General features: G+C 33.4%; 3 protein-coding genes across 7 annotated transcripts; 1 reads left to right on the plus strand and 2 right to left on the minus strand.

The window, feature by feature from the left end:
- Window positions 1-56: 56 nt before the first annotated feature.
- LOC108736142 (SET domain-containing protein SmydA-8-like) lies at window positions 57-2,811 on the minus strand. Its single transcript, XM_018468455.2, has 7 exons — window positions 2,555-2,811; window positions 1,989-2,137; window positions 1,771-1,932; window positions 1,585-1,707; window positions 1,071-1,522; window positions 510-894; window positions 57-440 (listed from the first exon to the last, which is right to left on the minus strand). The coding sequence occupies exons 1-7, from the start codon at window positions 2,696-2,698 to the stop codon at window positions 146-148; spliced, it is 1,710 nt and encodes a 569-aa protein (XP_018323957.1). The 5' UTR covers window positions 2,699-2,811; the 3' UTR covers window positions 57-145.
- A 1,079-nt stretch (window positions 2,812-3,890) lies between these two features.
- On the plus strand, window positions 3,891-7,487 carry LOC112903896 (GMP synthase [glutamine-hydrolyzing]-like). 5 transcript variants are annotated; one of them, XM_025980790.1, is made up of 4 exons: window positions 3,891-4,117; window positions 6,284-6,587; window positions 6,652-6,769; window positions 6,828-7,481. In XM_025980790.1, exons 2-4 carry the CDS (start codon window positions 6,302-6,304, stop codon window positions 7,234-7,236), a joined length of 813 nt encoding a protein of 270 aa, XP_025836575.1. In that variant the 5' UTR covers window positions 3,891-4,117; window positions 6,284-6,301; the 3' UTR covers window positions 7,237-7,481. The 5 variants fall into 5 exon arrangements, with proteins under 5 accessions (XP_025836575.1, XP_025836576.1, XP_025836573.1 ...); XM_025980791.1 differs by lacking the exon at window positions 3,891-4,117 and adding an exon at window positions 5,633-5,668 and having other exon boundaries at window positions 6,828-7,487; XM_025980788.1 differs by lacking the exon at window positions 3,891-4,117 and adding an exon at window positions 5,680-5,712 and having other exon boundaries at window positions 6,828-7,487.
- Window positions 7,488-8,178: 691 nt separating this feature from the next.
- On the minus strand, window positions 8,179-11,640 carry LOC112906528 (SET domain-containing protein SmydA-8-like). The gene is made up of 7 exons (XM_025980787.1): window positions 11,384-11,640; window positions 10,818-10,966; window positions 10,600-10,761; window positions 10,414-10,536; window positions 9,900-10,351; window positions 9,339-9,723; window positions 8,179-9,269 (listed from the first exon to the last, which is right to left on the minus strand). The coding sequence occupies exons 1-7, from the start codon at window positions 11,525-11,527 to the stop codon at window positions 8,975-8,977; spliced, it is 1,710 nt and encodes a 569-aa protein (XP_025836572.1). The 5' UTR covers window positions 11,528-11,640; the 3' UTR covers window positions 8,179-8,974.
- Between the last annotated feature and the right edge of the window lie 730 nt (window positions 11,641-12,370).

The raw sequence follows: 12,370 nt of genomic DNA on the forward strand, positions 1-12,370 counted from the left end.
AGTTGGAAATGAAAATCATTTATTTATCAATTGAACATCATTTTCAAAACGCTCTGTACAAACCAATAATTCTAAACGTACGCCTTTATTCATAGTTATAAATGTAGTAAGCAATTAATAATACATACATAATTAAATTGTGTTTTTAAACGTTCAATGATTCTTTTATTTGTTCCAATAATTCGTTGACTTCTTCTGAATGATTATTGATCCATTTGTTGGCGTCTTTCTCCGAACTTTCCACCAAGTGCCGAAGTTTTTCCCCGGCAGCGCAAGTCGTTTCGTGTTCCAGAACTTTTTTCGCGTCCTCGAGCGATCTTTTCGCCTCGCGAAACAACCTGGCCAAAACTTCTTTGTCTTCTGTATGCCACTTCCGCTTTATATAATAAACATTCGCCAAATGCAACTCGTGGAGCAGAACTGCTGTATACAAGCAAAGTCTAAAAGAAAATGAAATGTTAAATTGTAAATAGATAAAACTTTATTGGGAATAATTATGTACAAGTTACCTAGAATTTCCTGGATCGATCTTCCTGGTTGTCTCCAACAAGTCCCGGCACATTTCGGCCTTTTCGAGGAGAAGTTCGTCACTTATTTGGTTCGGCATGTATCCCTGCTGATACCCGTACAACTGCACCAAAGAGTGTTTCAAAGAATAAACGTGATAATGATGGGGATGTAAGAATGTTAAAACTTTTTTAAGCATTTCGTTCAATTCTTTGACCGTCGGTTTGCTCAACTGAATCTGGTCGACTTCTTCTCCAATTTGGTTGACCAACATTGCCACCTCGGCATTATTAACTTTCACTTTACATTTATCACAAGCCCATTCCGTTTTATAGTCGAGGGGGTCAATTGGAAGTTGTGTTCCTCCACAGGGTTCATTTTCTGTTCCTGCAAATGGGATATCTTTCAAAAAGCGAAATCGTTAATAGAACACGTTGAATTCCTCATCATCAGGAATTCATCAAATATCACCAGATATTTGAAATCGCAACTCATATCTGGTTGTTTCGATAAATTACTGGCTAAGAACTTTGTTAGATTAGTGACAGTTAATGAAAGTTCACCTAAGCATCTTAAGGCACTAAGGTACGTTCCCAATTCTGTTGGATCGCTGCATCTGGGACAGGAGCACTCAAAATATTTCGTTTCCATGAGATGTTCCCTCCTTGCTTGGGTTCCCCAAAGGGCATGAGTGTACATGGTCGTTATGTGGTCCCCCTTCTTGATCGGTAAAGCTGCCCTAACTGTTATCTTGTAGTTCTGGTCTTCGTCGTCGAAGACGTGGTAAGTGTTACAGATGCAACTGTGCTCCATTAAATACGCGGTGGGATACAGAGCTGAAAGTTCCGCATCTTGATTTATTTCCATCGAATTTACGTCTATTATTCCACAAATCTTTTGAATTGTCTCGTCCGAATCGTCCAGTAAAAGTTCTTGTCCCGTTTGTTTTCCGATATCTCTCAACGGTGTGACGAAGTTTTCTTGTATATATTTTACTATCCTTTCTTGGACATGTCTGATTATGAAGCAAAAGGATTTGATTTAACGATTATTTTTGTAATTTACCCTAAGACCTACTTGTACGTATCGGTACCCTCTCCTCTCTTATCCATGTGGGATTCCATTTCCAATATCTGTTGCCATTTCTTTTGGTTCCTTTTTTGAAAGAGTAAAATTCGAAGAGTCAGCAAAGCATCTTGCCTGCAAGCAATTTGATCACATAATTCTTTCAAATAATCTGGTAAGTACCTGTAACTCCTTTACCGATAAAAGTTGTGCAAATTCTTTTGTGCTTTTGTCGGCCTTAAACCTAAAATGTAACATTCGTGAGCGTGTTTGTTTACGTCCTTTAATCCTGGACAATTTGGGTTACACACTGGCCAGTCGCAACCTTCACATCTTGGTGCCGATTCAGCAATTATTAATCTACGGCCAAATTAAATAAAATGACAAATTTATTAAATGGTCCGTTTTGGAAAAACCTGCAGCATCCGGGACATGGAACGGGACCTTCTTCCACCACATGGGGACGTGGTCCGAAAACTATCGGATAATCGCAAATAATTTGATCGTTTGGAGACAAGTCTCTTGTGGCCACTAAGCATTTCCCTTTGTCTGAGGTCGTTTGGATCTATCATTGTTTATATTTACTTTAATATATTATTTTATTAATCGATAGAAACATTTAATATTTGTATAAAACTAAAAATTATAATATTTTGAATCAAATAATGTGCTTATTATGTTACAATTTCAAAGATTGGCTTATTTTTAGATTACAGTCTTACAAGAAAAGGTGAATAACTTGCACAAGTTCTATATTAATTCCTTTTAAAATGAGGTTTAGATTTGTTCATAATTTAGATCGAACTTTTTATAGTATTGCTATAATAAACGACACAATATACTTAGTTTTGAACATTCTGCTACAATTGTAAATAAAAGGTACTTTTTCAAGAACTTTTCCGTAAAATATCAAACGAGGGGTAGGTAAAATTAAATTTACAATTACATTATTTTAGTGAAAATAAAATAATTTTGGTCTTACCTCAAAAGGTTTACAAAGTGATTTATGAGTTTTCCAATGTTCTTTTTGATGTTCTTTACTGCAATATGACACTAATTTACAGGCAGAACACATTAATTCAGCGGGTTCGTTACATTCCGCGCAAGTTTTTTCACTTTCAGCCATATTTTCGAAAATTATCGAAGGAAAAAAGGAAAAGGTAAAAGGAAATTAGCAGGTAAGTATCATGCTTAAACTTTGCCTTACGAAAAGGAAATTGCGGCGATCGCGCACATAATGCGTCACGGTTTCTTCCTAAAAATAAACTTGTTGCGAGCGATTTAAAACAGTGAGATTCCATACATTGCTAAGTTAGTTATGTGTTAATAAGAGACGCAGATGAACACGCAAAGTTGACCTATTTCCCGATTTATCAAAATGATGCTGAAGTTAACAATTTTTACGAGATTAAAAGTTATAAAAAGAAATACATTAATATAAATACTATTAGCTTATTCATATTTGTATTATATGTATTACAAAACCAATTTTTTACTTTTCAACGTGTAAACTTCTGGAAACGATATCTTTCGTTTAAACTCGATAATTTTAATTTTTACTAAGATCATGTTAATTTGAGAGTACACTACACATGCAGTTACTAATGTTTCATTGACTGTAGGTTACTTCACAAACAAAATTTGTAATAAAATAAATATTTTCTTGCCATTTGAAGTATTTATTTGAATGGCGCCAATACAATTTGAATTATTTAATTCACGAAATGGACGTGAGTTTATGCAACTCTCAAAAACATCACAAGCGAGTTCAAAGGGTTGCATAAGTACAACTAAATTTTGAATAAAGTTATTAAAATACTGTTTTTAATAGTTTTAAGCTTCTTTGAACGTTTAAATTGTGTTCATTTGTTTATTGACTTCTTTATTAATTGTTAATAATGAATTCTTTACATTTCGTGACCTATTATTTAAGTTTCTTACAGTATTAAGAAAAAATTAATTAATATAANAACAATTTGAATTACTTTATTTGCAAAATGGACCTGAAGTTATGCAACTCCCAATGAGCATTACACATAAAGTAAGAAAGTTGCATAAGCATAGTCAAATTTTATATAAATACACAAATTTTAGTTTAGTTATAGTTTTGAGCTTCTTATCCACATAAGAGCATTTATCTTGTGTTTATTAAATTTTTTATTAACTGTTGTTGCACATTTCTGTTTAATTTATAGTATTTTTGTATTTTACATTTGGATGTTTCTTACGTTTTGTTTTATATAAAAGAGGTTATTAAAACGGTTTGTTTAAATCTGATTCTTTATTGAAGCTTTAAAACTCAAAATATCTTTTAAAGTAAATAATTTTTATTTATTCCACATTATTTGGTTGCATAAAATTCTCTCCGTTGATATGCTTCTAAATCCGCCTTCTGATATTTTTGGGGCAATGATTTGGTGGAATAGTTGGTAAAAATGTAATAATGTTGGCATAACTGGGTGGTGTAATATTAGTTGCGATGTGATTGACGTACGCCAACAAGTTTTGTGATAATTATCATTGATTAATACCTCATTTTAAAAAGGTACGTGCGGTTTCTCATTATTTTCCCATATCCTCTTGAATGTACAATTTTTTATGCCGTTATTTTTTGAATAACATTTAATGTACTAATGTCCGGCTTGGAGAGGCACTTAGCAGGTCAACATTTGCACATTTCATTTTGACAGATGCTTCATCATAATTAATCTAAAAAAAAAGGAAAATTATTGCTTCTTATCAATATATTTATGTTGTTAAAATTACCCTGCATATATTTTATTGATCTGCTTAGAAACAAATTGATTAGAAATGTGCTACTAACTTATAAATAAAAACTGAACAGAATTAGTCATAAACGTGATTGCCACGATTTATGATTATTTTCGATAAATTACTTCTTACCTGCGGGAATATTTTTAATTAGAAAGGTTTTACTGGAAATCTGAACCAATTTTTGTTAGTAATTAAATAAAAAATACTTGTGTAAGGAAAGTCGTAATTCCTGCTAATTTTTATTAGCATGATGATGCATGATTGCTGAATTTAAAATACTAATTAGGTTTCCAAAATTTATACTTTGTAAATGAATGAAACCCTAATAGGGATTTGGGAATGTTTATTTATTAGATAAATTAAAAATAATTTTCTAAACTATCTACCTTTCTACCTGTTTGAAAAGTTTTACAAGAGTACATAATATTATTAAGTAGTTATTTTTAATTTGTCCAGAAATAGATATTGTTTGCAGTTTAGTAATGATTTACGTACTTTTCAGTTTTAATGTCATGTAGAAGTTACAATTTGTTTTAAAAGATATAAAAATAAAATAAAATAATGTACAGTTTGTCCCAAACTCTAGTAATGTGGTAATAATAAATATGTCACAAATGATATAGACGAGGTATTTTGGTAGAAACAGGAGTTAAGAGAGGCAGAGCAGGTGCAGGTTGCTCTAGTTAAAGGTTGGTTCAAAATAGAAAGAAGTGGATGTACGTGCCCAACCAGTCCTCAGGGTGAGGACCTTATGATGATGATCACAAACGACTTATAAATGATATTTCATATATTTGTTTTGAATTCTGTTTTATCTACTTAAAATATTTATACTAACTTGCGTTAAATATTGTTCATATCTCATAAAAATTGTCGCTTATGTACAGAATCTTAACGTACACTGAAAACGTACGTTTAAATTTGAATTACTCAAATTTTTGTTTTTATTCAGCTATAAACATTAGTTTTTTTAAAGTAAGAAAATCATTGTAGTTTTGTATGCGCACTATTTGACCGTTTCTATTTTAAACTTACCCCCGAGGGGATGCTGTTTACGAGACTATTGAAAGGAAATAAAATGAAATTAAATTAAACTTGCCTCGCGCACAATTGTCATTGAGTTTCTATTTTAGACGAAATACTATTCGGATCGAGCAACAAAATAGACTGATGCGCATTTGAACAGTTTACCTTCAGTTAGTATTTAAAATTAGACTAAGAGCCTTTGTCGTATTTCGATTTTTTATGCTTACAGTCATTTTTCATTATGTTTTTAAGCACTAGTACAATATATAATAAAATAGCCGATTACGTTAGAGAGGTATAATTGTTACTATGACATGCGACATGAATTTGTTTTCCTTGGTAACTCAGTGTTCGTATGCTTGAGGGTGTTCAATTTTTGTTTTTCGACGTTATTTTTTTTTGTAAATTGGTTTTTTAACTTTTTTGCCTTTTTGTAAGTTTTGCGATATTTTAATGTGGCGAAGATTGTTAGATCATAATGCAAGAAATTGTAACGCTTTTTTGGATTTTTTTAACAAAATGTATATCTACTTAAAAATGAAAAACGTTTTACTGGCTTTATTAACTATATTTATTCGGAATGCAAAATGGTATTAATCTAGTGCAATACACCCTGTGTAGGTACGCAGACACGTACTATTAAGTACCTAGTGTAGAGAAGTTGCCTTTTAATTAAATTATCTAAGTTAATGTTAACGTATACATGTATGTAGATATTTGCTGGTCAACGGTATGCATTAGTGGCCATTAATTCTATTAAGTGTTTTGCATTCTTCTACGACTCTCTGTTTTGCACATGTGCTTAAACATGATGGTATTTTTAGTAAGTGAAATGCCATAACATCTTCATAACTACATTTATTTCTGATTATTAAGCGAGAATTGATTTGTGTTTTGGTTTTTTTTTCAGTGTTGCTGGAATAGCACTATGCCCAACCTAAGTCCTGAAAACCAGTACATGAACACGAATGGTGCTACGAATTCGGAAAAGGTCGCAATCTTAGACGCTGGTGCACAATATGGCAAGGTGATTGATCGAAATGTTCGAGAATTGTCCGTTGAAAGCGACATCCTACCCCTGGACACGCCAGCATTCAACATCAAAGAAGCCGGATACAGAGCGATCATAATATCCGGAGGTCCAAACTCGGTCTATGCTGAGGACGCACCGCGATACGATGCTGACATATTTAGGATAGGTTTGCCAGTCTTAGGTCAATATTTTTATTTTTTATGACAATTACACAGATTGGTAAAAACGACTTTGTTCATTATTAGGTATTTGTTATGGAATGCAAATGATGAACAAAGAATTTGGAGGCACTGTAGTACGAAAGGATAACAGAGAAGATGGTCAAGTTAATATAGAAGTAGATAATAAATGCCTATTGTTTAAGTAAGTTGGTAAATCGTATGTCAAAACGAGAGATTATTAATTAATCAATGAATTTCAGAGGAATGAACAAGACACAAACAGTCCTCTTGACTCACGGCGACACGATAGATAAAATAGCGGACAATTTCAAGTCGATCGCGCAAAACGGATCATTCTGTGTTGGAATTTACAACGAGAAGCTCCGGCTGTATGGACTGCAGTTCCATCCGGAAGTCGACCTTACCGCCAATGGAAAGACAATGTTAAAGAACTTCCTTTTCGACGTGGTCAGTCTAACTGGAAACTTCACGATGAACGGTCGCGAACACGATTGTCTTCGGTATATCAAGGAAGCTGTCGGGTCGAGCAAAGTCCTCGTACTGGTCAGTGGCGGTGTCGACAGCGCAGTATGTGCAGCTCTTTTACACAAAGGTATACCTGCATTAACTAATCATTGTCACAAAGTCGTCAGTACAAAGACTTATTAATGCCCAACTATCTGCAAAAAGTAACCTAGTCTAGGTTATGCGCTAGCCCTTTTTGCTTATTTTTTTTGCTTCTAATGCTTCTCTAAGTAGCCGTTCATGTTTCAGAAGGAGTCCTAGCATCATCTTACCATTTTCATAGTTCCTTCTGTTTTCAATAAATCTCGCCTTTTAATCCTCTCTACTCAGTATTTTCATCATCCTTCTATAAGACCATATCTCAACCTGTTTACCAATATTTTTATTTATGTAAATTTTTGATAACGACTTCTTTTGTACAAGTTTCAGTAGTTTTATTTTTTACTGAATTCAGTATAATAGTATAATTAACAAATAAAATCTGCAAGAAAATAATTATTGTTTTGCCATTCGAAGTATTTATTTGAATGGCGCCAATACAATTTGAATTATTTAGTTCACTAAATGGACGTGAGTTTATGCAACTCCAGAAAACATCACACATGAGTTCAAAGGGTTGCATAAACACAACTAAATTTTGTACAAAATTACAAAAATACTTTTTAATTGTTTTAAGCTTTTTTGAACGTTTTTGTTGTGTTTATTTATTTTTTGGTTGACATCGTTATTGATTATTGATGAATTATTTTAAATTTTTTGTAGTTTTTTTTCTTATTTCTTGTTTTTTGACTTTCTAGATACCGAAAATCAGTGACTTCTTCTACTTTTTCGTCTCTAATTTGTATATAAACTTTTACCCTTCTTTCACGTACGCTGCATACTAATACATGTATTTATTACTATTTATTTTTCATTCCATATTTTTCTATCAATGCTGATTCCATTGAATATAAAGCTGTCTCCTTGGTGCTAATACTCCTATACTTTCCTATTTTTTAATAATAATANTTCGAGAATTAGGGCCAAAGACCACAGAACTCACTTGCCGGCAAATGCCCATGAAATTTTCAACAATAAAAAAACATACTATTGAAAAAATATAATATCTACATATCTACCAGTGTACAAATTTGTTTTATCGATCGATGATCAATACATAGCGTTTTGGACTACAAGGCATAGTAGATAAACCACCCAGCAATGGTTACACCATCAGCAGATGGACTTACGTGTATCATTGATAACGTTCAACTTTGGGTGGGTCTCACTAGAAGGAAGATGCAAACATAAATATGTGACCAGATCTCAGATCTCTCTCTCTTTTTTGTGTTTGGTTTACACATAACGATAATCCAAAATGTAGAACTAAACTAATGCTGTCCTAATTCGGGTCTAAAGGCCGTCGTAGATTAGAGTTCACATCCAGCATCGGAGATGGAACGATCTCTGAAGAAGCCCGCCACTCATGCTAGTGAAACGTTTGGAAGCAACTCCAACCGACAACGGCCTTTAGACCTTAATCAGGAGATCATTAGTTCACCTACGGGCTGGGGAAGTCTTCACCAATTTGTCGCAGAATTTATCCAAATATTCGAGTATATTGTACAATAACGTGTGTCGCTGCGTAGTTGTTGGTGGATTGTATTTATCAATTTTGTTGTCCAATTGTTCTTTCATCATCAACATAGGGTCTTCAGTTCAAATACTAGACCGTTCCAGCTAGGTATGTACCTATGTAGTTGGAAATGAAAATCATTTATTTATCAATTGAACATCATTTTCAAAACGCTCTGTACAAACCAATAATTCTAAACGTACGCCTTTATTCATAGTTATAAATGTAGTAAGCAATTAATAATACATACATAATTAAATTGTGTTTTTAAACGTTCAATGATTCTTTTATTTGTTCCAATAATTCGTTGACTTCTTCTGAATGATTATTGATCCATTTGTTGGCGTCTTTCTCCGAACTTTCCACCAAGTGCCGAAGTTTTTCCCCGGCAGCGCAAGTCGTTTCGTGTTCCAGAACTTTTTTCGCGTCCTCGAGCGATCTTTTCGCCTCGCGAAACAACCTGGCCAAAACTTCTTTGTCTTCTGTATGCCACTTCCGCTTTATATAATAAACATTCGCCAAATGCAACTCGTGGAGCAGAACTGCTGTATACAAGCAAAGTCTAAAAGAAAATGAAATGTTAAATTGTAAATAGATAAAACTTTATTGGGAATAATTATGTACAAGTTACCTAGAATTTCCTGGATCGATCTTCCTGGTTGTCTCCAACAAGTCCCGGCACATTTCGGCCTTTTCGAGGAGAAGTTCGTCACTTATTTGGTTCGGCATGTATCCCTGCTGATACCCGTACAACTGCACCAAAGAGTGTTTCAAAGAATAAACGTGATAATGATGGGGATGTAAGAATGTTAAAACTTTTTTAAGCATTTCGTTCAATTCTTTGACCGTCGGTTTGCTCAACTGAATCTGGTCGACTTCTTCTCCAATTTGGTTGACCAACATTGCCACCTCGGCATTATTAACTTTCACTTTACATTTATCACAAGCCCATTCCGTTTTATAGTCGAGGGGGTCAATTGGAAGTTGTGTTCCTCCACAGGGTTCATTTTCTGTTCCTGCAAATGGGATATCTTTCAAAAAGCGAAATCGTTAATAGAACACGTTGAATTCCTCATCATCAGGAATTCATCAAATATCACCAGATATTTGAAATCGCAACTCATATCTGGTTGTTTCGATAAATTACTGGCTAAGAACTTTGTTAGATTAGTGACAGTTAATGAAAGTTCACCTAAGCATCTTAAGGCACTAAGGTACGTTCCCAATTCTGTTGGATCGCTGCATCTGGGACAGGAGCACTCAAAATATTTCGTTTCCATGAGATGTTCCCTCCTTGCTTGGGTTCCCCAAAGGGCATGAGTGTACATGGTCGTTATGTGGTCCCCCTTCTTGATCGGTAAAGCTGCCCTAACTGTTATCTTGTAGTTCTGGTCTTCGTCGTCGAAGACGTGGTAAGTGTTACAGATGCAACTGTGCTCCATTAAATACGCGGTGGGATACAGAGCTGAAAGTTCCGCATCTTGATTTATTTCCATCGAATTTACGTCTATTATTCCACAAATCTTTTGAATTGTCTCGTCCGAATCGTCCAGTAAAAGTTCTTGTCCCGTTTGTTTTCCGATATCTCTCAACGGTGTGACGAAGTTTTCTTGTATATATTTTACTATCCTTTCTTGGACATGTCTGATTATGAAGCAAAAGGATTTGATTTAACGATTATTTTTGTAATTTACCCTAAGACCTACTTGTACGTATCGGTACCCTCTCCTCTCTTATCCATGTGGGATTCCATTTCCAATATCTGTTGCCATTTCTTTTGGTTCCTTTTTTGAAAGAGTAAAATTCGAAGAGTCAGCAAAGCATCTTGCCTGCAAGCAATTTGATCACATAATTCTTTCAAATAATCTGGTAAGTACCTGTAACTCCTTTACCGATAAAAGTTGTGCAAATTCTTTTGTGCTTTTGTCGGCCTTAAACCTAAAATGTAACATTCGTGAGCGTGTTTGTTTACGTCCTTTAATCCTGGACAATTTGGGTTACACACTGGCCAGTCGCAACCTTCACATCTTGGTGCCGATTCAGCAATTATTAATCTACGGCCAAATTAAATAAAATGACAAATTTATTAAATGGTCCGTTTTGGAAAAACCTGCAGCATCCGGGACATGGAACGGGACCTTCTTCCACCACATGGGGACGTGGTCCGAAAACTATCGGATAATCGCAAATAATTTGATCGTTTGGAGACAAGTCTCTTGTGGCCACTAAGCATTTCCCTTTGTCTGAGGTCGTTTGGATCTATCATTGTTTATATTTACTTTAATATATTATTTTATTAATCGATAGAAACATTTAATATTTGTATAAAACTAAAAATTATAATATTTTGAATCAAATAATGTGCTTATTATGTTACAATTTCAAAGATTGGCTTATTTTTAGATTACAGTCTTACAAGAAAAGGTGAATAACTTGCACAAGTTCTATATTAATTCCTTTTAAAATGAGGTTTAGATTTGTTCATAATTTAGATCGAACTTTTTATAGTATTGCTATAATAAACGACACAATATACTTAGTTTTGAACATTCTGCTACAATTGTAAATAAAAGGTACTTTTTCAAGAACTTTTCCGTAAAATATCAAACGAGGGGTAGGTAAAATTAAATTTACAATTACATTATTTTAGTGAAAATAAAATAATTTTGGTCTTACCTCAAAAGGTTTACAAAGTGATTTATGAGTTTTCCAATGTTCTTTTTGATGTTCTTTACTGCAATATGACACTAATTTACAGGCAGAACACATTAATTCAGCGGGTTCGTTACATTCCGCGCAAGTTTTTTCACTTTCAGCCATATTTTCGAAAATTATCGAAGGAAAAAAGGAAAAGGTAAAAGGAAATTAGCAGGTAAGTATCATGCTTAAACTTTGCCTTACGAAAAGGAAATTGCGGCGATCGCGCACATAATGCGTCACGGTTTCTTCCTAAAAATAAACTTGTTGCGAGCGATTTAAAACAGTGAGATTCCATACATTGCTAAGTTAGTTATGTGTTAATAAGAGACGCAGATGAACACGCAAAGTTGACCTATTTCCCGATTTATCAAAATGATGCTGAAGTTAACAATTTTTACGAGATTAAAAGTTATAAAAAGAAATACATTAATATAAATACTATTAGCTTATTCATATTTGTATTATATGTATTACAAAACCAATTTTTTACTTTTCAACGTGTAAACTTCTGGAAACGATATCTTTCGTTTAAACTCGATAATTTTAATTTTTACTAAGATCATGTTAATTTGAGAGTACACTACACATGCAGTTACTAATGTTTCATTGACTGTAGGTTACTTCACAAACAAAATTTGTAATAAAATAAATATTTTCTTGCCATTTGAAGTATTTATTTGAATGGCGCCAATACAATTTGAATTATTTAATTCACGAAATGGACGTGAGTTTATGCAACTCTCAAAAACATCACAAGCGAGTTCAAAGGGTTGCATAAGTACAACTAAATTTTGAATAAAGTTATTAAAATACTGTTTTTAATAGTTTTAAGCTTCTTTGAACGTTTAAATTGTGTTCATTTGTTTATTGACTTCTTTATTAATTGTTAATAATGAATTCTTTACATTTCGTGACCTATTATTTAAGTTTCTTACAGTATTAAGAAAAAATTAATTAATATAA

Source organism: Agrilus planipennis, unplaced genomic scaffold (genome assembly GCF_000699045.2).
Source record: "Agrilus planipennis isolate EAB-ADULT unplaced genomic scaffold, Apla_2.0 scaffold8, whole genome shotgun sequence".
In the NCBI taxonomy this organism is placed as follows: domain Eukaryota; kingdom Metazoa; phylum Arthropoda; class Insecta; order Coleoptera; family Buprestidae; genus Agrilus; species Agrilus planipennis.

What these genes read in the sequence shown, in the direction of transcription:
- LOC108736142 (XM_018468455.2), bottom strand. Translation starts at nt 2,698, where the DNA reads ATGGCTGAAAGTGAAAAAACTTGCGCGGAATGTAACGAACCCGCTGAA. An exon ending in CACTTTGTAAACCTTTTGAG is followed by an intron (nt 2,138 to 2,554) that starts GTAAGACCAAAA and finishes AAACAATGATAG; the next exon opens with ATCCAAACGACCTCAGACAA. An exon ending in ATCGATCCAGGAAATTCTAG is followed by an intron (nt 441 to 509) that starts GTAACTTGTACA and finishes ATTTTCTTTTAG; the next exon opens with ACTTTGCTTGTATACAGCAG.
- LOC112903896 (XM_025980788.1), top strand. Translation starts at nt 5,683, where the DNA reads ATGACATGCGACATGAATTTGTTTTCCTTG. An exon ending in ACATGAATTTGTTTTCCTTG is followed by an intron (nt 5,713 to 6,283) that starts GTAACTCAGTGT and finishes TTTTTTTTTCAG; the next exon opens with TGTTGCTGGAATAGCACTAT. An exon ending in AATAAATGCCTATTGTTTAA is followed by an intron (nt 6,770 to 6,827) that starts GTAAGTTGGTAA and finishes AATGAATTTCAG; the next exon opens with AGGAATGAACAAGACACAAA.
- LOC112906528 (XM_025980787.1), bottom strand. Translation starts at nt 11,527, where the DNA reads ATGGCTGAAAGTGAAAAAACTTGCGCGGAATGTAACGAACCCGCTGAA. An exon ending in AATTTGCACAACTTTTATCG is followed by an intron (nt 10,537 to 10,599) that starts GTAAAGGAGTTA and finishes AATTGCTTGCAG; the next exon opens with GCAAGATGCTTTGCTGACTC. An exon ending in TAGTGCCTTAAGATGCTTAG is followed by an intron (nt 9,724 to 9,899) that starts GTGAACTTTCAT and finishes TCCCATTTGCAG; the next exon opens with GAACAGAAAATGAACCCTGT.